Raw genomic sequence first — 20,794 nt, 5'->3', positions numbered from 1 at the left:
ATCTGTCATACAAGCACATCCTTGCTGCTTCTGAGTTTTTAAATCGAACATAATCCTTAAAAAATGTGATGTGCAACATTAAATAAGAAGTGAAGTCTAAGCCCAGCGTACATCTGGTATCAAAACGTGTGACCTTCTCATTTCCCCGGCCATATTTCAAATATATAAACATATTGGAAATCTTGGACTAGACCCAGTTCCAACTATTATTTCAACATTTCTGAGTAAATCTCTAGAATGAAGGTAAGAGCAAAGACATAGCAGTGGACTGCTTTCTAACTGTGTATAGTGTGTAGGAATATGGCTTTTTTTTTTTTTTTACCCTCAGTTTCAGCACAGTTAAAGGAGGTTAATTTTACAGTTTATATTAACTACTTTTGCAGTTATTCTGGGGACAGAAAGAGACATTGATTATTCAGCAAATGTTCGTTTCTGGAATGACTGTCCCCATTGTGGTTATACGAAGGGCAAGTGAGGGTGCCAAGAGAAGGGACCAGAAATCCCTATGCAAGTTATGTGTTTGGCTGGCCCCTCACGGACCACCCTATGGTTTGATCACCGACACAAAACAAAACTTCACTAATTTCATAGGAGGAAAAATACATTTGAGCTTTGCCTTAAACTGCATGCATTTGGTTTAATACTAATTTGAACTTTTTTAAAAAATCATTTGTATTTTTAAATTGTTCCTTCTATGGTTGTCTATGCTTTTCACCCATTTGCTTTTTTTTGAGAAGCCCACTGATTTGAATCAAGAAGCTAACCTTCCCTAGCTCCTGGGTGGCTCAGTCAGATGAGGGTTGGGCTCTGCCCTGACATGTGATAGCATAGAGCCTGCTCAGGATTGTGGCTTGCCCTCTCTCTCTCTGGCCCTCCTCAACTTGCAATCTCTCTCTCAAAATAAACTTAATTTTATTTTTTATTTAAAAAAAATTTTGGGGGGCGCCTGGGTGGCGCAGTCGGTTGGGCGTCCGACTTCAGCCAGGTCACGATCTCGCGGTCCGGGAGTTCGAGCCCCGCGTCAGGCTCTGGGCTGATGGCTCGGAGCCTGGAGCCTGTTTCCGATTCTGGGTCTCCCTCTCTCTCTGCCCCTCCCCCGTTCATGCTCTGTCTCTCTCTGTCCCAAAAAAAAATAAATAAACGTTGAAAAAAAAAATTTTTTTTTTTGATGTTATTTACTTTTGAGAGAGACAGAGAGAGAGAGCTCACAGCAGGGAGGGCGCAGAGAGAGAGAGGGAGACACAGAATCTGAAGCAGGCTCCAGGCTCTGAGCTGTCAGCACAGAGCCTGATGCAGGGCACGAACCCACAAACCCGTGAGATCATCACCTGAGTGCGTGAGATCATGACCTGAGCCCAAGTCCAAAGCTTAACCCAGGCGCCCCAAAATAAACTTAATTCTAAAAAAAGAAATTAACCTTTCTTTGTCTTATACACCCCAAATTTCCATCTCCACTGTGGTCATTTATCTCATCTTGTTTGTGGTGTGGGGGGTGAGGCGTGCGGGGAGGAGAGGGCACACAAAGAGTTGCTTTTCATCCCAGTCATCAATTCCAACGCTCTCTGCCTAGTAGAACAGCGAATGCTAGGCTTATTTTCTAACCGTGATCAGTCTCCACTTCGGGAAACCCGTCTTTGCAAACTTTGGTCCGCAGCGGCCGCCCGGTCTATCGGCAGTCCTACAAGCTGGTGGCCGCGCCGTCTGCTCCCGGGAAGCTCGGGCGCCCCGGCCCCAGCGCGCCGGCCGCCGCCGCCCCCGCCCTCCCCCTGCGCCCCGGGGCGCGCGCCCGTGCCCGGCCCCCGCCCGCGCCGCCGCGCCGCACCGGAATGGGCTGCGGTCACTGTGCGTCCCGGCGCGGGGCGGGCGGCGGCGGCCGGGTGGGCGGCGAGGAGCGCGCCAGCCGGGCGCTCGGGGCTTTGGCGCCGGCCAGCCGGGCCCAGCGTGCTCGGCTGGGAAACTTCTGAGGGCGCAAGGCCGGAGCTCGGCGCAGGGCCGGGGAAGGAAAGGTAAGGAGGGGAGCCACGGGCGCGTCGGCTGCCGCCTCCCGGGAGCTGTCCGCACCATCGCACCTTTCGCGCTTCACTGCAACTTTGCTGGCGCGGCTTCCACCCCGGCCCCGCCCCGGGGTGTGGGCTGTGTGGCCGCCGACCCCCGGGAGCGCTTTTGCTTCGCCGCGCTGTGTTCCGCGCCGCCCCTCCGCTCCCGGCCCCGCTCAAGCCAATTCGAGCCCGGGAGTTCGGGCGGCGCCGCTCGCAGCTCCGCCGGCTGAGGGTCCGCTGCTGCGGGCTCCGCGCGCGCCGGCCGCTGGGAACTCCTGTCGTCTGCCCTGGGGGCGAGTCTCTCCCCCGGATCTTCTGTTGGTCTCACTCTTGCCCCAGGCACCTTGGAGCCCAAGGAAAGAGACCGAATTTCCGAGGGAGAAAAGCTGGTCCAAGGGGATCCCTGACCGTCTTAGGCTTCACCTTGGGGAAGTCGTGCAGCGGTAGGGAGTTCCTGTCCCTCGTCTGCAAAGGGCCCGACTAGGGTCAGTGTTTTCACACTGAATTGGGAACACTGGAAAGCTGCCTCATCAAAGGTCACGCTGACCTGTTTTCTCTATTTGGGGATTCTCCTTGCAAAAAAAAAAAAAAAAAAAAAAAAAAAAAAAAAGGAGGGGGGTAACAAAACCACTAAATTACCCCACCACCAAGGTCGTTTACAGAGGTATAATACATTTTGAGGGTCTGTATTTTAGAAAAAGATTAAAGGCACAGTAATGGGACAATGGCAAAAAAAAAAAAAAAAAAAAAAAAAAATTTTTTTTTTTTTTTTGGTTTTAGCCAGAAGACATTTGCAAAAAGTGAAAAAGTTCTACATGTGAATAATAAATGGAAAAGTAGAATTAGAAGCCCACTTTTGAACATAATTTTATTTAGTCAGCGGCAAGAATGGGAAGTCTCCCTTCCGGACTTTTTATTCTAACTCTTGTAGTTAGGTATTTTGAATTTGTAAGCTTGGACAGAGCAATTGCATCTTATGGCAGCCTTGAAAAATTCTTGGTCTCTGCTTATATTAAGGTTTGGTGGTGGCTGTTTTCTTTTCTGTTACCAGGGACTGGTGCATGCTCATGTCCCTTGTGTGACAGTACACTACAGTAACTTGGCATTGTTCTTTGTGGCAAAAGAAAACCAAACAAGGACTATGTGAAAGAAGACATAAATAAAACAGAAATTGGCTCTCTTTCCACATGTGCAAAATGAAGAGGTCTGGCTGATCCCAGATGATCTTTAAGGCTTCCTTCTCTCAAAACTGGAGAGTTAAGGATACACATACAAATTGCAATCTAGAGTAAGACAGTTTTCTGTCCTAAAATTTTATACACATAAACTGGGAGGCACTGGATACTTGAGTTTCTGCAGTCTCCACAGTGTCTCAAAATAGCTGAATCATTGTGCATCCTGTGCTTCTAAACGGTGACATTCTATGCCATTAAATAAAAATGTGTCATGGAAAACCAAACTCTTATGCTTCTTATGGCAAGACTGACTAATAGCATTGACCCACTGGAGCATTCACATCTGCTTATCTTAAAATAGTCAAGCTCAAGAGTGGTTGGGATGGTTATGAAGTGTTTGCTGTAATGTATGAGTGTAACAACACGTAAGCAACATGGCAGGTAAGAAGTTTCAAAACTGGTTTGGAAATCTCCATGGTAGATCTGCAAGCCTGCAAATTGCAGTTGAAATTGTTTTTCCCAATTGTGGTTGTTGGTCAACAGTGATTATGAGCTATAGAGAGTAAGAGTTTACAAGAGTATATTGAATCATTAATTTGACTTTTTAAAGGAAAAGGGGAAATGTTTCTCTCTTTTATCTAAGTAGTTATAGGAAAATGTCTTAAAGTAAAAGTTTTAACAGGTATTTTTAAAAATTAAATAAAAAAACAAAAGTTGCTGACTTAAAGCCCCTGCATCAATACTGGATCCTCCTCCAACCCAAAGAATACAGGGATTGATTCACACAGACCCAAAGTGAGATATTCTCATTTTGTGTTCTTCAACAGAATCATAATCTCTGGTGACTCTCATACACACTATGAAATGGGTTCTAGAAAGACAATCAACTGGTTGAGCCTATGCAAAAATCTTCATTGCTCTGAGCCTCATTTTTCACTCCCAGCAATGCTGATAAAACTACTAAAGTTGTACAGTTTTTGTGACTCCTTAAAGGGTCAGTAAATGGAAGACCTAGTGCCTGGCACATAGTATGAGCACAATTAATCGTCATTTTCCCTGTCTCCCTTAGTAGGTGTTGTGTTTATGGACTGAGCAAACTATAGTATGAAACAGTAGTTACAGTTTTTGCTTTTAATTTCAAACACTCTGTGTAGCAAAATCTTGATAATTGTTGAATCTGAGTAATGGGTGTATTGAGATTTATTATATAGTATTTTCTCTGTTTTTATATATGTTTAAAATTATTCATCAGAAAAAAAATTTAAGTATGGATCTGGGAAAAAACACATAAAATACATTTCTAATCTTGCATTTCATTTTAAATTGCAATTTTAAAATTATTTTGTATGGACTGGAAGGGTAAACACAATTATATATAAGGAGTGAGTGGGTGGAGAATGGTACCTGAGAATAGTCATGGTGATCTTCAGTTTTTTGTAAAATTTTTTTTATTATAAAAAAGATTTGTTGAAAGACAGTGATGTTTTTTACTTCTGGTTGTTGGGTTCCTGGGTTTTAATTATTCGGGATTTTTGTATTTAAAAATTTTCAAATTAATACAAAATCACCTTATTTTACGAAATTGTTATAAAGAATGAAGACAATCCAGATATATACAAAGACAAAAGTAAAGTAGTATCCCACCATCCAGAAATCATCATCTTTGACATTAAGATGGTTCTATGTCTTTATTTTCATTTATACAAATAGAAGGATATGGATCATGTATTAATTAATATATATGTATTAATGTGTTACGTGCTACTCCAGGGACACATAACAATGTTCTAGGGTTTGTTTGCCTGTTTGTTTGTTTTCAATCTTTGGTGGATATTCTAAAAAACAAGCTTGTTTGCATTTGATTTTTAAGACTTTAGACGATCTCCTAAAATGTAGTACAGTATTTATTTAAAAATTTAGTATGCAACAACTGACTTTAAATGAGTTTTAAGTAGCCTAAGTTTATTTGCATATCAGAGATATTTTTAGCTATTTAAGATAGATCTCATAATTTAGAGTAGGCTTAAATTGTAGCAACATTTGAATTTCACTAAAATGCAAGCTCCGGGAGGGCAGGGATTTATTGAATTATTGCATATTCCTAATATTTTCCTGGCCATTTGAAAGTTGATAACACAATTATGTTTGTTTTGAAAATAAGCATCAATGCCAATGCAATTGAAATCACAGGGAACAATGTGAGTATAGCACACATTTTGTGCTTGCTCATGCATCATTTACTCAGCCAGAATACCAGGTGGACGCATTAAGCTATATATAGCCAGTTGACCTAAGCTAGGTAGGAGTACACAAAACACAAATACACATATACCTGAAACATCTACCAGCTACCTTGGTTCACCACACATTATCCTGTGTTTTGCTATTCCTTTGCACCTGTGAACTTTTCTGTATAAAAACACATTCCTTGGGGCGCCTGGGTGGCTCAGTTGGTTAAGCATCTGACTTCGGCTCAGGTCATGATCTCACAGTTTGTGGGTTTGAGCCCCACGTCGGGCCCTGTGCTGACCGTTCAGAGCCTGGAGCCTGCTTCGGATTCTGTGTCTCCCTCTCTCTCTGCCCCTCCCGCACTCGCACTCTGTCTCTATCTCTCAAAAATGAATAAACGTTAAAAAAAATTAAAACAAAAAAACAAAAAAAAAACCCACTCCTTTAGCATACCAAGCATGTCTAAGCCTCTTGATTCATAATGTCAAATAGTGCATGCAAAAGGAAAGTTTCCATATTGAAGAGAAACTTGAAATAATCAAACATTCTGAAAGAATCAAGAGAATTTGTATATTTCCCGAGCAGCAGAAATAAGGGAATAATCCACATTGCTTATCCACAGGCAGTGCCGCAAAAAGAGAAACCTCTATGGTTGGAATAACTTCAAGTATTACAAAGCCAATAACAAGGCTGAAAGAAAGAGAAGAAATGGAAAGATTGAGGAGCATGTGGATTGAGGACCAAACAGGGAACCGTCTCCCACAGTCAAAGAGAAAGCTCCTGCCTCCATGCAAACACCTTGAAAGGAAATCACCATACCCTGCACACGTGCTCCTTTTCGCACTAGTAGTGGGTGGTTTGGTTTCAAACATCACTGACCCTGGTGTGTGGTCCACCTGCTTATTTAGCCAGAAAAAAATGACCATAGCCATTTAGCTGGGTCACATGAACTTGATAGGCGTGTTTGCCAGGAGGAAACATGAGGACCTGAACTAAATAAACATAAGAAAAGTGAGTTCATTTGTTGCATATAAGTCACTTGGAAGAAAGGGAAGGGGAAGTGTCTACCTTTGATTCATATCAAGGGGAGACTGTTTCATGGATCCATGGGTCCGGCTTGTCTTGTGCTTTCATCAGGAATCTCCGGTGAACTTCTGCCTGACTTGGTAGCAGCTGCTCAGAAAGGGATGGCCTGCTCGTGCCATTTCTAGCCTGTGGAGAAGTCAGAAGAGCTTGAAGCAGAGCATGGAGATTGTTGTTGTTGTTGTTGTTGTTGTTGTTGTTTTAATGTTTATTTTGAGAAACAGAGCATGTGTGTGAGAGTGGGGGGAGGGGCAGAGAGAGAGGGGAGAGAGAATCCCAAGCAGGCTGTGTCCTGTCAGCACGGATCTCGGTGCAGGGCTTGATCTCACAAACCAAGAAATCATGACCTGAGCTGATATCAAGAGTCGGATGCTTAACTGACAGAGCCACCCAGGCGCCCCGGGGATTGTTTATTACAAGCGACCAAATGACATACGTGAGAAGAATCGGTTTACTGTTGTTTCTTCAAATCAACAGTTATAGGACACAGTGATTCAACATAGGACCCACCTTCCCATCCATCTGTGTTGCTCAAAAATTGTAATTTCTTAAGAAGATATGTAAGTTCATTGAATCTAGAACAGAAGGGAGAAACCAAGAATGTTTGATTTGTTCCAGTAAGTCCAGATACTTAGACTCCAAACTGTACATGAAGCAGTGTGTCACAGTAGCTAAAAGGGCAAAATGTTGCATTATTTGCATCTGTCTGCCTGGGAGTGAATCTGGGCTGCATCACTTGTGTATCCTTAGGCAACTTACTTAACTTCCCTGTACCTCAGTTTTCTCATCAGTAAAATGGGAACAATAAAGCTGTACACTTCAAAAAGTCATGGGGATTCATAATATTCATAATATTTTAATATTTTAAATATTTTAATATTTTAAATTATAATATTCATAATATTTTAAAATTCTTAGAAATGTGTCTGGCACATAGTAAGTGTTCAGTTAACTGTTAGATGCTGGTGATAGTAGTAGTAATAGTAGTAAATGAGGTTAAAGAAGATGGCAACTAAATACTGCATTAATTTCCCATTGCTCAACTCCTCTGAACTTGGCGGAGTCACACAATTAGAAGAATTACAGAGCTCTCTGAATGTAGTCTGTCTTTGAGTGTGACTCTCCAGATATGTCTGAGACCTCAAGTATTTGCCCTGTCTGTAGACATCAAGTCCATATGTATGGCTCAAGTTGACCAAGAACTGACGAAGCTGGAAGTCACCCAAGGAAACGTGGTATTCCAGGAATTCTAGAGGTTGTGAACGAATGACATAATGATTCTGGAAATTTATAGTGTTGGGGCTATCTGATTCCATGAAGGGAGAACCTATAATATAGTCCTGGGAACCACAGTGAATAAATGTAATTCCCAGGGCATCTCTCAGTGTCTTGTTTTCCACACCCTATTCTTTAAAAGTATTACTGTTCTTATCTGATTGTCCAGACTTAAATCTAGCCAGGATTGAGTGTCTTCCGCTCCGTTGATCTGTATTCCAACTCCATCATAAAATGTAGATTATTAGATTAATGAAAAGCCTTGTGCATAGTGAGTACTCATAATTGTGTGTGTGTTTTTTTGTTTTCTACTGTTTTGTAACAAAGTACCACAAACTAGCGGCTGAAAACACCACAAATCCATTATCACACAGTTTGGGTTGGGTTTTTTTTAGATTTTATTTTATTGTTTTTTAATTTTTTTAATGTTATTTTTGAGAGAGAGAGAGAGAGAGAGAGAGAGAGACAGTGCGAGTGGGAGAGGGGCAGAGAGAGAGGGAGACAGAATCCGAAGTAGGCTCCAGGCTCTGAGCTGTCAGCACAGAGCCTGATGCAGGGCTCGAACCCACAAACTGCAAGATCATGACCTGAGCCAAAGTCGGATGCTTAACCAGCTGAGCTACCCTGGGCGCTCAATATCACACAGGTTTTGTGGATCAGGAGTCCAGGCATGGCTGAACTGGATCCTCTGCTCAGGGCATTGAAAGCCTACAACCCTGGTTTCAGGCACACTGCACTCCCCTTTAGAGTCTGGGGTCCTCTTCCAAGCTTTTCAGATGGTTGGCAGAATTAAGCCCCTTGCAGTTGTAAGACTGACATACCCATTTTCTTGGTAACTGTTAGTTGGGGACTTCTTTCAGCTTACAGAGCCTGCCAACCATCCCTTGTCTTGTTGCTCCCGTAAGCAGTTCACAACATGGTGTTTGCTTTCTTCCAGGCCAGTAGGAACATGTATCTCTAATTTTCAGTCCCTCTCCAGTTCTACAGTCTTATGTAGCTTAATATAATCACAGGTGACTATTCCAGCATCATTTACTGTATCATGTTATATAATCAAGAAAGCATCTGTCCCATCTCATGTTCTGCCACACTCAAGGATAAAGGATTATAGCATGTGTGCACCAATGAGATAGGAATCTTGAGCGCCATCTTACAATTCTGCCTATGTGATAAAGTGAGAAATCAGACGCAGATGGAGTTAATCAATGGACTTTAGATAAGACGTGAGAAGCCGAGAAGTCCAGCATAGACTGTAGGCATGTTTTCTAATTTTCTCAAGTCTCAAGAGAAGCCAACCTCTCATTGGTATGGAAGGTCAAAGGCATACTCTAGCCTAAGGAGCCTAATGGTGCATGAAGAAACTCATATGTTATATGAAAGCAAAGGCTGGTATGGACCCTATGAAATCCAGAAGGCCACAATTCAGTCTCCACTATGAAACTTAGGAGATTATCTGTCTGAGATTTCCAGTGAAAAATAAAACTGTGATAGAATTGCTTGGCAAGAGGGAAAAGTAGCGACTTCCTTGGTAGGATAAAGAGGCCAAGAGCTATAGTGGGGTTGGCCACCTATGTAGGCAGAAACCAGATGGTGATATCTATGCCATGGATAACATCTGATGACTGTAGCATATGAATATTGTAGCCAATATCATTTACATTTATATCAACTCTGTTCTTAATCTTAGATAATTCTTCCATATTTATGCACTTATATTATACATTATACATATGCACTGTTTGCACGGTGTCATGCCAAATCTTTTTCATTTCCTTTCTCTGTTACGTGAGAGGCTCTAGACCAGCACTGTCCAAGAGAAATATAATGTGAACCACATATGTAATTTAAAATTTTCTTTTTTAAAAAATTTTATTATTTATTTATTTGTTTGTGTGTTTATTTATTTTGAGAGATGGGGATAGAGAATGCATGCACACAAGCAGAAGAGGGGCAGAGAGAGAGAGAGGGAGAGAGAATCCCAAGCAGGCTCCACGCTGTCAGCACAGAGTCCAGTGCGGGTCTCATACCCACAAACCATGAGATCGTGAAATGAGCCAAAATCAATAGTGGGATGCTTAACCAACTGAGCCACATAGGCATCCCACAATATTAAATTTTCTAGTAGCAACATTGAAAAATAAGACAAGGGCGAAATTAACTTTGATGTTTTATTTAACCGAGCATTTCTAAAACATTATCATTTCAGCATATAATCAAGATCAAAGTTATTAATGACACATTCTTTATCTTTGCTCTAAGTCTTTGAAATCCATGTGTATGACACATTTCAATTCAGACCAGCCACGTGTGGCTAACAGCTACCACATTGGACAGCACACCTCTAGAGTTCTAAGCCCTCTGATCATGGGCATTTAATTTCAACTCTCAATTCTCTCTGCACTCACTTTCTAGATAATCTTGCCAACCCCAGTATTTCTTAAGTATTGTTCTGCGTAATAGTAAATGCTAAAGATCCCTCCATCTTCCCCCTTATCTTCTGCTGTGAACTATGTTGCTAGACCAAGAGTATTAGGTTACTTGAGGATAAAACCGTGTTCCCCTTTCCTCTAATTTCTTTCTGAACTTTGGTATCTCTTACAATTCCAAAGGGTCTTCAACCCTTCTTTGTTCCTCTGTCTCAATAGAAACACTTCTTCCTGTCACTTCTTCCTCATAGTATAATATATGCTTTCCTTTCTTTCTAGTCTAACAAATAAATCATTGATTCAGGTATTGGTTAGATCTCACCTGGGCTTCCTGTTTGTTCCAAAACTGTATTCCGAACACGGCTTTTATACCCAAGCATTTTTTGTCCTTATCAGTCCATGAACATTTATTGAGGACTTGCTGTGTTCTAGATAGAGGGAAATTCCATATATATTTCTATATATATATGTATATACACATACATACATACACACACACACATAAAATAACCAAACATTAAAGCTGATATTTTAAAATGTTTGGGGTGTCTGGGTAGCCAGTTAAGTGTCCGTCCAACTCTTGATTTCAGCTTAGGTCACGTTGTCTCAGTTTGTGAGTTCGAGCTGTGCCTTGTCAGCGCACAGCCTGCTTAGGATTCTCTCTCTCTCTTCCTCTGCCCCTCTCCTGCCCGTGTTAGTGTGCACACACTCTCTCTCAAAATAAATAAACTTAAATAAATAAAATAAAATACTATGTTCACTTCTTTTAGAAAATTACTTGACCATGTACCCTGACTAAAAGAATAAACAAATTATTATGCTTTAAAAAGAAAATACAGGGGTGCCTGGGTGGCGCAGTCGGTTAAGCGTCCGACTTCAGCCAGGTCACGATCTCGCGGTCCGTGAGTTCGAGCCCTGCATCGGGCTCTGGGCTGATGGCTCGGAGCCTGGAGCCTGTTTCCGATTCTGTGTCTCCCTCTCTCTCTGCCCCTCCCCCGTTCATGCTCTGTCTCTCTCTGTCCCAAAAATAAATAAACGTTGAAAAAAAAAATTTAAAAAGGAAATACATATCATGGTCAATATAACATGTGATGGAAACCATGCTGACAGGTAATAAAGGCCATAAACATTCAGAGCTAGAAGGTGCACTTCAGGCCACCCTGTTAAGGAAAGGCTACTGCAGAATATCCACCAGCCTGGAGCCCTCTTGGAATGATGAGTGCTGAGGAAGGAAAATGCCTCCTCACCTGAGCAAAGCATGCAAATGAGAACACAGAAGGAGAAAATGTACCTTTACAGCAAATTAAAATTAGATCCTTTGCTCCACAGGATGTTCTGGTGTCTCTCACTCAACCCCCTTGATAGTTCTTCACCCTGGTTGTACATCAGAAAATGCCAGTGCCTGGGCCCCAGCACAGGCTGTAAGTAATTAAGTAAGCAATTTGAGAGTGGGGCCTCTCTCACAACCCTGGTGTTAAGATCTACAGTCTTAATTCAGTTCTACCACTCAGCTCTGTATTTTAACTCATGCTAGAAAGTCTCCCATTCCTTATCATCTAGAGTCATGTTATTTTAGAGCTAAAAGGGACCTCACATTATTTTGTCCAACTCTTTCATTTTACCAACGAGGAAACAGGTCTAGAAAGATTACAGTCACACAGCTATTTAGGGGCACAGCTAAGACTAGAACCTTTCTTTTAAGTAATAATGCTAACTGAACACACTAGACACAGAATGGTGCCCTAACACCAGGACTACCACCCTGGGCAGACAGTGAGGGATCAAAAACACACAAAGTAATCAGCATAGAAGCACAGCCAGGAATGAACAAAGCTGAGGTCCTGCAAACAAGCAAGAATAATTCAGAAATCATTCAGGAACAATGTAGAATAAAGGTAGAATGTAGAATAAACTTTAGTGTGCATAAAAATCAACTGGGAGCTTATTAGAAAGGTGTATTTCCAGGTCCTTCCCAGCTCAGTGATTCTGGCATGGGGCCAGGGAAGGGATAGTCTACCAGGCCACCCAGGTGATTCTGATGTAAGTGGTTTGAGGATATCTGCTGGGAAGCCCGAAACACTAATCGTAGGTAGAAGATTATTGTTGGCTTCCAGAGACTGGCTTCTTGGCCATGGGAGAGTAAAGACTCAAGGGTGGGCTGGTTATGGGACTACATCTACCAGCAGTAGGAGGTCAGGACACAGATAGAGAAGAATAAGAGATCGCCCCTGCAGGAATGAGTAAATTTAGAATTTAAAATGTAAAGTTGGGTAGCAGCCAAAAGTAACATTTGTATGTCTGTCTTCAATTGTAATCCTCTGGGTGAAAGAAAGTTTTTAAAAACTATATTCTGCGAATGGCTCAGCTCTGTAAAATATAAGCAACAAGTACAGTGATTCCATGTCTATATTATTTTAAAATTTGCCACGAAGTTTTAATATAGATTTTCTCATTTGAATCTTCTAGCACCCGTCAGAGTAGACAGAATAGGTGATATTACCTCTGTTTTACTAATGAATAAACATGCCTGGGTTCACCTAGGTGGCAAGGAGGAAACTAATGCCTATGTTTTCTAAATCCTGGTGCTGTGGAAGCAGAATAATAAATGTGGTGTAGACTGTGAGCTTCAGAATCAGGCAGAACTGGGTGGAATTTTAGTACCAATATTAGCAGTGTGACCTTGAACAATTTACTTACCTTCTCTAAGTCTTAATTTCCTCATCTGTAAGATTGAGATATAATACCTTTCTCATGGGCTTGTTGTGAAGATTAAATGAGATAGTTTTTAAGTATATCTGGCACATAAGTCCTGAGTAAATGTACCTCCTTGAGGAGAAGTAGAGAAAACCAGCTTTAAGTAAATTATGATTTTGCATATGAAACACATGCCAAAGTTAGGACCTCTTCCAATTAATTGGTAGAATATTGATGGAATTTTTATCTTCTGAGTTGCCTAGCAACCAACACTAACTCAATACCACTAGCTATGAGAGTTGTTGTTTTTAATCAGATTAAGTATTCAGCTGCTCTAAAGGAACTCAATTTGTAGGAAGACGAAAGGATTCCCCTATGAATCTGGAGCTGTGCCAGACATTTAAATAAGTAGTGTCCCAATTCCTTAGTGATTCTGTACTGAACTGTCTTGGATGTTGAGATATTCCCTGCTTCTTTTCCCCTGGGTGGCAGAAGATGTTACAACATTCATTAAATTGGATAGAGAGTAGGAACGGAGAAGGCAGAGTCCTTGCACCCTGAAACCAGCGTATTCAATCAACATTCATTGCATGCCAGGAGTCAGAAATACAAAACCATTTGTCTTTGCCCCTTAAGAATTTCAGAGTCTAGGAGAGGCGGTCAGTCAATGTTGAATAACAGAGCAAATTATTTCATGAGCGGCTTTCTATGTCTATTTCCCTGGCTCTACCCTAAACATTATGGATTGAGCAGTGCGAGTGGATATGGAAGATCTTAAATATTCACTGTTAGAATTATTATTTTCCTGGCAAACCCGTCCTGACGGAATATCCCACTGTCTCCCAACACATTCATGTCAGGTTCACAGCCTTAAAAGGCTGCACTTCCTGGTGGAGAGCGCAGGGAGCTGAGTGGAGAGGGTCTTCTCCTTTGCTGCTGTGACTTACTGCCTCTTTTGCCTGAAGCCAGTTACTCAGACAATCCTGTGGCCTGCTTTTTCCATTTGTAAGCAGGGCATGATGATTTAGATTCTGCTTCTCTCGTGGCAACAAGTGTGATGCAATGAGATAATAAATGTATGAGTTCTGAACAGATACGTGCAATTTCTGAGCTAGTCTTAATCATTTGGCACCAAGCTTATGTCACATTTCAGGTAGCACCCTTGTACCTTCCATTAAATTTCCTTATTCCTTTATAACTCAGGGCCATACGATTTAAAGAGTAGAAAAGTGGCAGGTTGGAATTGCTGTGTTTATTTGCACTTAATGTTGCCTCCATCATTTTGTATGTCCGTGCGCTAGCTTTTGCAGGGAAGATGGGCTTTTTTTGCCTGAGAAATCCATCTTGCCCCTCTGGCATTTCGGCGTTTATTTACCCAAAAACATGACTTAAGGCCTCCAGGCCTTTCAAGCAGGCAGCTGGTTGATGAATCATGTTCGGCGTTCCTATAGTACTGCTGGCACATGTCAGAGGAACACTCATGCCCGTCACCTGCCCCTGTCAGTTCTTTCTCTTCTAATAAAATACATCTGTGTTGGTGACTGAATAAAAACACCATGTGGAGAAAGGCTGGGTGTGGAGTAATTTAATCAGGGCAAGTCAGCACTCTGAGTTGAGCGATACAGTGTCAAGGATAGGAGGATGGTTTGGTAGCAGCTTTTGGAAACAGGAGCCACTGGAAAGGGCCGGAAGCGTGGTGCTTGTGATCATAATGGGTCACGGTCCTGGAATGCAGGTGGCCCAATCTATCCCCCAAGTCAGGGTCTTCAGGGCACAAGATTCCCATAAGATCCTTTCGGAATTGCCACAAGGGTTTTGCATGGCCTTTTTCTATTAGCATCATTTTAACATTTTTGTTGAGGATTATAAATTTTTAAGGAAGTTCAAACCGAAGTTCAGAGCCCTGCCAGCAGTGCTTTTTAACATTGGCTTTAGTGGCTACGTTTGGTATCCTGAGGAACTGATTAATTTAAAACACCCTCATTTTAAAAGTAAAACAGCAGGGAGACTGACATTTGCAGTCTGGTATTTTGCCGTTATCACTGCTCATTGTGTTTAAAAATTTGTTTTCTTTGTTGTGAATATCCAGTAGTATATATAATTTTGTGTTGTGTTTAAAGAGGAGAAATTAAACATGTTCAGGGTGCTGGTCTGCCCCGAACCTCATCATCTCACAGAGTGACAGGGGGAGGCAGTAATTAGGGGCCACGGGATGTTTAAAGTGCCTTGGAAAGTAGCTTAAGTAAAAATAACAGTGTAAGTTATAGGTTTGTTGTTTTGTTGGTTTTTCTTTTTGTAATGATTCACCTGGCAGTGTTCTTAAAGTCATTATTTGCTGAGAAAAGGATCACTGTCCAAGATGAAAAACCAACAACAGCGGCTCCTTTATTTCTATCTCCAGTCCTGTTGGTGATCATACTTACTGTTCCCTTTTTTACTTCAGCTAAGTCATTTTCACGTCTATGTGTTTTGTTTTGTTTTTTCCTACGAGACAAGATCTGTGCTATCTGATACTTCATTAACAGGTGTTCTGGAGATAATCTAGCCCCAAAATAAAAACACTAAATATAGCACTCAAGTTCAAGCCTTCTGAATGCTATTATGACTTAAAAATTCAATCTGATGAATGCTTCACACCGAAACTATTTATTGTTAAGAAACCTGGTGGTAAATGATGCACATCCTACAGCTCTATCATCCTGGTTAAATCCCTCCTGACTCAGATCACACATTAGCATTCTTACCATATGGCTCAAAGGGTAGAGAATATATGCGCAGAGGAACAAGTCGGTAACATTTTTTGACCATCTGGTAAATAAATGTGTAAGTAGCAGGAATTTTAATATTTATTTAGTTACATGGACTCAACCTTTGACCTGAGACAGGCTCTAACACAGTAAAGTAGAACTGAATTTACATTTCTCAAATATTTTTTATCTAACTCATTAAACATATTCATAGTCTACTATTATGCTCTTAAAATCCAACACCTAATCATGTGTTCCTTATGTTTATTGTTTTATCAGGGCTCCTTACAGTGCCTAACTTAAAATATCTTTCATGAGAGGCCACATGTTTGGATCCAGCATACAGGCTTCTGTGCTGAAGTTCTGCTCTACCCCAACCATTGTGCGACCTGGATAAATTACTTGACCTCTCTGAGCCTTGAATTCTTCATTTGTAAAGAGAAAATACCATTGTCAAACAGTTATCCCTCAAAGGGTGGGCCATGAAATGCCATGGGTTGATATATCAAAATCATGTGGGGGGCATTGTCAAAATACCAACACATAGGCCTCACCCTCAGAGATTCTGACTCAATATGCCTGGAAACAGCCTAGAATCTGTATTTTTAGTCACTGTCATAAGTGATTCTGAGGTACACCGAACTATTATTATGAAGACTGGTTGATTATAGCACCTAGTTTCCTAGGAAAATATGTGGGTAGCTAATTCTAACAAATACTAAAATTCTGTAAATAATTTGTTATTATTATTATTATTATTAAGCATAACCCTAAATATATAAATTTTATATCCTAGAAACTTAACATTTGACAGCATTCATGCTTAAAATATTCCAACTTCACAGAAAATAGGATGTCAGTTTGAATGCTGGTGATTCATTAAATATACCTCTCGATTTTTGTGTAATTAGATCCTTCCTTTTTTCTTGTCCAGGAAACCACAAAACATTTGTGGACTAGATCTAAATCAGGAGCCCAAATGAACTTAAAGAAGCTAGCATGGGATTTTTAGTTTCTCAAGATCCATACACACAAAACCCTTAATCACTACAACTCCATTGCCCAGGCTTTCGCGGGTTTTCTAAACACTTTGCGAAACTCTGATGATGGAAAAGTGAAGGACTTAATTACTTGCTTCGATATCATTCGACGTCCACGGAAAAGTGAACCAGACAGTAGTACCGCCATGGAAAGAAATTCAAGCTTATGGAAGAACCTAATAGATGAGCACCCAGTCTGCAGCACCTGGAAGGAAGAGGCCGAAGGAGCCATTTATCATCTCGCCAGTATTTTATTTGTAGTAGGTTTCATGGGTGGCAGTGGATTCTTTGGGCTCCTTTACGTCTTCAGTTTGCTGGGTTTGGGTTTTCTCTGCTCTGCCGTCTGGGCTTGGGTCGACGTCTGTGCAGCCGACATATTTTCCTGGAATTTTGTACTGTTCGTCATCTGCTTCATGCAGTTTGTCCACATTGCCTATCAAGTTCGCAGCATAACTTTTTCTCGCGAATTCCAGCTATTGTACAGCTCCCTTTTCCAGCCTCTGGGGACCTCTTTGCCTGTCTTCAGAACAATTGCTCTGAGCTCTGAAGTGGTTACTTTGGAAAAGGAACACTGTTACGCCATGCAGGGGAAAACCTCCATTGATAAGCTCTCCCTTCTTGTTTCGGGAAGGTTTGTACTCTTGCTGCTTGCTCTATCTCAGTTATTTCCTCTGTTAGTTACGAGCTGGTGTTTCTTTCTGCTGCACTTTTCCATCTCAACAGAGGATAATATGTGGCACTGGGAGGTACGAGAAACCCCATGACACATACGTAGGCATTTAGAGTGCATGCTGTTATTTACTTGAAGCAGGATATAATCTAGAGCCTTAATATTTCTTCTTAGAAATAAGATGAACAAATGGGTTTGTCTGCATGTGCTGTTTGTTTCCAAGGTAATCACAGAGGGTCAGGAAGAGGATGATGCCAGCTTGAATGAACAGAATACTTACGTTGGCATGCAAAGTACTTTAAATAGTCTCTGATAGGGTGCTTTTTTAGGTAATATAGAACATTTAAGCTTTATAATGATCGATGTTTTTCGGAGAATTCTAGAATTGCCCACTTGTTACAAGCAGGGGGTGCACCATATATATGTATGTGTGTGTGTGTGTGTACATATATATATATATACACACACACACATACATATATATGTATACATACATATATATACACATACATATATATACATACATATATATACATACATATATATACACATATATATTATATTTATATTTGTATGTAAATTTTGAAAACAAAGTTTGGGGGAGGAAACAATAATGTGATGATTCATGTCTTTAAGAAGTGTAAACATTTAGTTTACAGAGTCGTTTATTTACAGTAGTACTCCTTTATGTTCTTCAGTGTTCTACTAAATTTAAAATCTGACTGAGCACATTGAAACTTTTTCTGGAAGTATAACGTATGCACACAGAGGGGCCCATGTCATCAAGGTACACCATGACATAGTTTCTGATGAATTTCACCAATATTCCAGAATCCTAACTGTGTGAGGAATATCAGTCCATGAATCTTACAGATTTTGTCACTTACTAGCATGCATGAGTTTAAGATTCATCCTACGAAATTTTAAAAGCCAAAAAGGTTATGAGAGATTTGAAATACTGCACTCTGCACTTGCCCCCAATCATGTGCTTGCTTTCTCCTTCTCTCATAAGTGATGTTCTTTGTGTTTGGGTAGGATCCGAGTGACCGTTGACGGCGAATTTCTGCATTACATTTTCCCCTTCCAGTTCCTGGATTCTCCCGAGTGGGACTCCCTGAGACCCACAGAGGAAGGCATTTTTCAGGTAAGGGATAACTGGGCCCCACAGTGAACACTGCCTCTCCCAAACAACGTTTGTTTAAAAACAGGCAAACAAACAAAACAGCAGGTGACAGAGCAATAATTTATACCCAACTCTGGAATGTACTTTGCAGGATACACGACTTCCCGGTTCTCTTTGACCCTTGCTGATGACTGTCCCTGTACAGGTCCAGTGACACGAAGAAGAATGGGCATTGTGTATGACAGAAAGGAGTCTATGAAAGATATTCTTAAATTTTCTTCTGCTTAACTGCATATATGGGGATTAAAATATGATTAATTGAGATTTGACTGTAAACACTGCCATTTTGACGGTTGAGAAAAACACCAAGCATTTTAAAGTCTGCCCTTATTACAAAGTAAATGATGCTTAAAATTTTAAATGCTAATAGATTTCAGTTATTCTCCAGCAAAAAAGAAAAGAGAAAAAAAATGGCAACCTTACTGTCACTACTCTGCTACTGTGTCTGGTACTTTTGAAAGGTAATCATTTCAATGGATTCTACCTATTATGGTGTATTGATTAATACATGCAACATACATGTGTGTATACAAATATAAAATCATATACATATGCAGAATAGGTAAACACATTGTGCTTTGTACTGCAGAAACAATTAGAGTTAAATGTCTGCAGTTTGGGGGGCTGACTTGGAAATACTTCTCTAACCATTAGCCAACTTTATTAGTTTTTCACATCAGGTAGCTCTCACTTTAGTAAAAGGCAGGTTTTAAAATAGTTAAATTGGGGGCGCCTGGGTGGCGCAGTCGGTTAAGCGTCCGACTTCAGCCCGGTCACGATCTCGCGGTCCGTGAGTTCGAGCCCAGCGTCAGGCTCTGGGCTGATGGCTCAGAGCCTGGAGCCTGTTTCTGATTCTGTGTCTCCCTCTCTCTCTGCCCCTCCCCCATTCATGCTCTGTCTCTCTCTGTCCCAAAAATAAATAAACGTTGAAAAAAAAAATTTTTTTTAAATAGTTAAATTGGAAACGGGCACAACATTGTGATTGTTTGCATTATAAATTATATGTGCATATATATATATGTACATATATATGTAGTATAAATATATATAGTAGTTTTTCTCTGTTTTTACCATATATTGTGGGTCAGTGAACTTTTTTAACCTAAAAAATCAGCCAGTGAAATTAATTTAAAACTGGGGCAAAAAAGAAGTGGCAGAACTTGTCTTGCTTCCTAATCTTTGTCTTCTCTGTGGCCTTACGTTTTCGTAGGTGACCCTCACAGCAGAGACTGATTGTCGATATGTGTCTTGGAGGAGAAAGAAATTATATTTGCTCTTCGCTCAGCATCGTTACATCTCCCGCCTGTTTTCAGTTTTAATTGGAAGTGACATTGCAGATAAACTCTATGCCTTGAATGACAGAGTATATACAGGGAAAACATACCACTACGATATTCGGTTACCCAACTTCTATCAAATGTCAAGTCCAAAACTACCCAAATCACCCCTGACAGAACATTTCCGGAACTCCAGACCGTATTGTGATAAATTACTTTGAAGTGTGAAGTTTTTTAATTATAAAAAGACTCTCTTCATCATTCCCCAAATGAAATACAGCGAATTGTGCTCACCAGTATTTTTATAACTCAGACTCTGAGGCAAGGTGCCGCTGCCAGCTGCTTTATTCATCTCAACTTTTGCGTTGCGAATAAAGTTTACAAATTTCTCTGTGTTTCTTATTGGAATAAATGGGGGGGGGATGAATAACTATGGGAAGTTTGTCCTTTTCTGTGTCAGAACTGGGAAATGAAATTTTGCGTTCTCGAATATTTCCTCAGATTTATTCAGATCTTATGTCTTGCCCTATTGAGTTAGGCACTGCTTCTCAAGAAGCTGCCAGAACATACTCTCAGCATGAGAGCAGGTTGCCACCGTCCACATCAGTGTTTCCAGAATTCACTTTTTGCTACAGCCTCTGAGGAAAGCAAGATGTAGTCTTGTGGTGGGCAGCAATTATTTATTTTAAATGTAAAGTTATTTAATATGAGTGGAGAGTATAATAAACGCAAGAGATGATAGCATGTCAATCTTGAAGTCTACTTTATTGCTGCAGTAATCTATCAGCTTCGTCTTTACAATAACATATTTTTAAAAAGGCATTTCATGAAAAACAAAGCTCCATGATAATTACTGAGTAAAAAGAATACCCATGAACAAATAGTAAAAGCGTTCTGTGGTATTTCAATTTCACATGCTTAGCTGAACGAGCAGGAGTAAGTGGTTTGGCTGGATA

At 40.8% G+C, this 20,794-nt stretch overlaps 1 protein-coding gene and 1 long non-coding RNA gene across 5 annotated transcripts in view; one reads left to right on the top strand and one right to left on the bottom strand.

Moving 5' to 3' along the window:
• Positions 1–1,383: 1,383 nt before the first annotated feature.
• POPDC3 (popeye domain containing 3) lies at positions 1,384–20,588 on the top strand. 2 transcript variants are annotated; one of them, XM_045499169.1, is made up of 4 exons: positions 1,897–2,006; positions 16,603–17,339; positions 18,414–18,522; positions 19,772–20,588. In XM_045499169.1, the coding sequence occupies exons 2-4, from the start codon at positions 16,855–16,857 to the stop codon at positions 20,057–20,059; spliced, it is 882 nt and encodes a 293-aa protein (XP_045355125.1). In that variant the 5' UTR covers positions 1,897–2,006; positions 16,603–16,854; the 3' UTR covers positions 20,060–20,588. The 2 variants fall into 2 exon arrangements, with proteins under 2 accessions (XP_045355126.1, XP_045355125.1); XM_045499170.1 differs by lacking the exon at positions 16,603–17,339 and having other exon boundaries at positions 1,384–2,006.
• Positions 5,800–20,794, bottom strand: part of LOC123608786 — a 31,000-nt gene continuing 16,005 nt past the window's right edge. Inside the window, exons 4-5 of one of the 3 annotated variants that reach the window (XR_006717438.1) lie at positions 7,037–7,101; positions 5,800–6,655 (exon numbers count right to left, since the gene is read on the bottom strand). This is a non-coding gene — a long non-coding RNA (uncharacterized LOC123608786). Of the gene's footprint in view, positions 6,656–7,036; positions 7,102–17,324; positions 17,637–20,794 lie in introns of those variants that run through there. The other 2 variants (XR_006717437.1, XR_006717439.1) reach the window with 2 other exon arrangements.

Source organism: Leopardus geoffroyi, chromosome B2 (assembly GCF_018350155.1).
Source record: "Leopardus geoffroyi isolate Oge1 chromosome B2, O.geoffroyi_Oge1_pat1.0, whole genome shotgun sequence".
Lineage (NCBI taxonomy): Eukaryota > Metazoa > Chordata > Mammalia > Carnivora > Felidae > Leopardus > Leopardus geoffroyi.
This window is presented reverse-complemented; position numbering and strand designations above follow the sequence as displayed.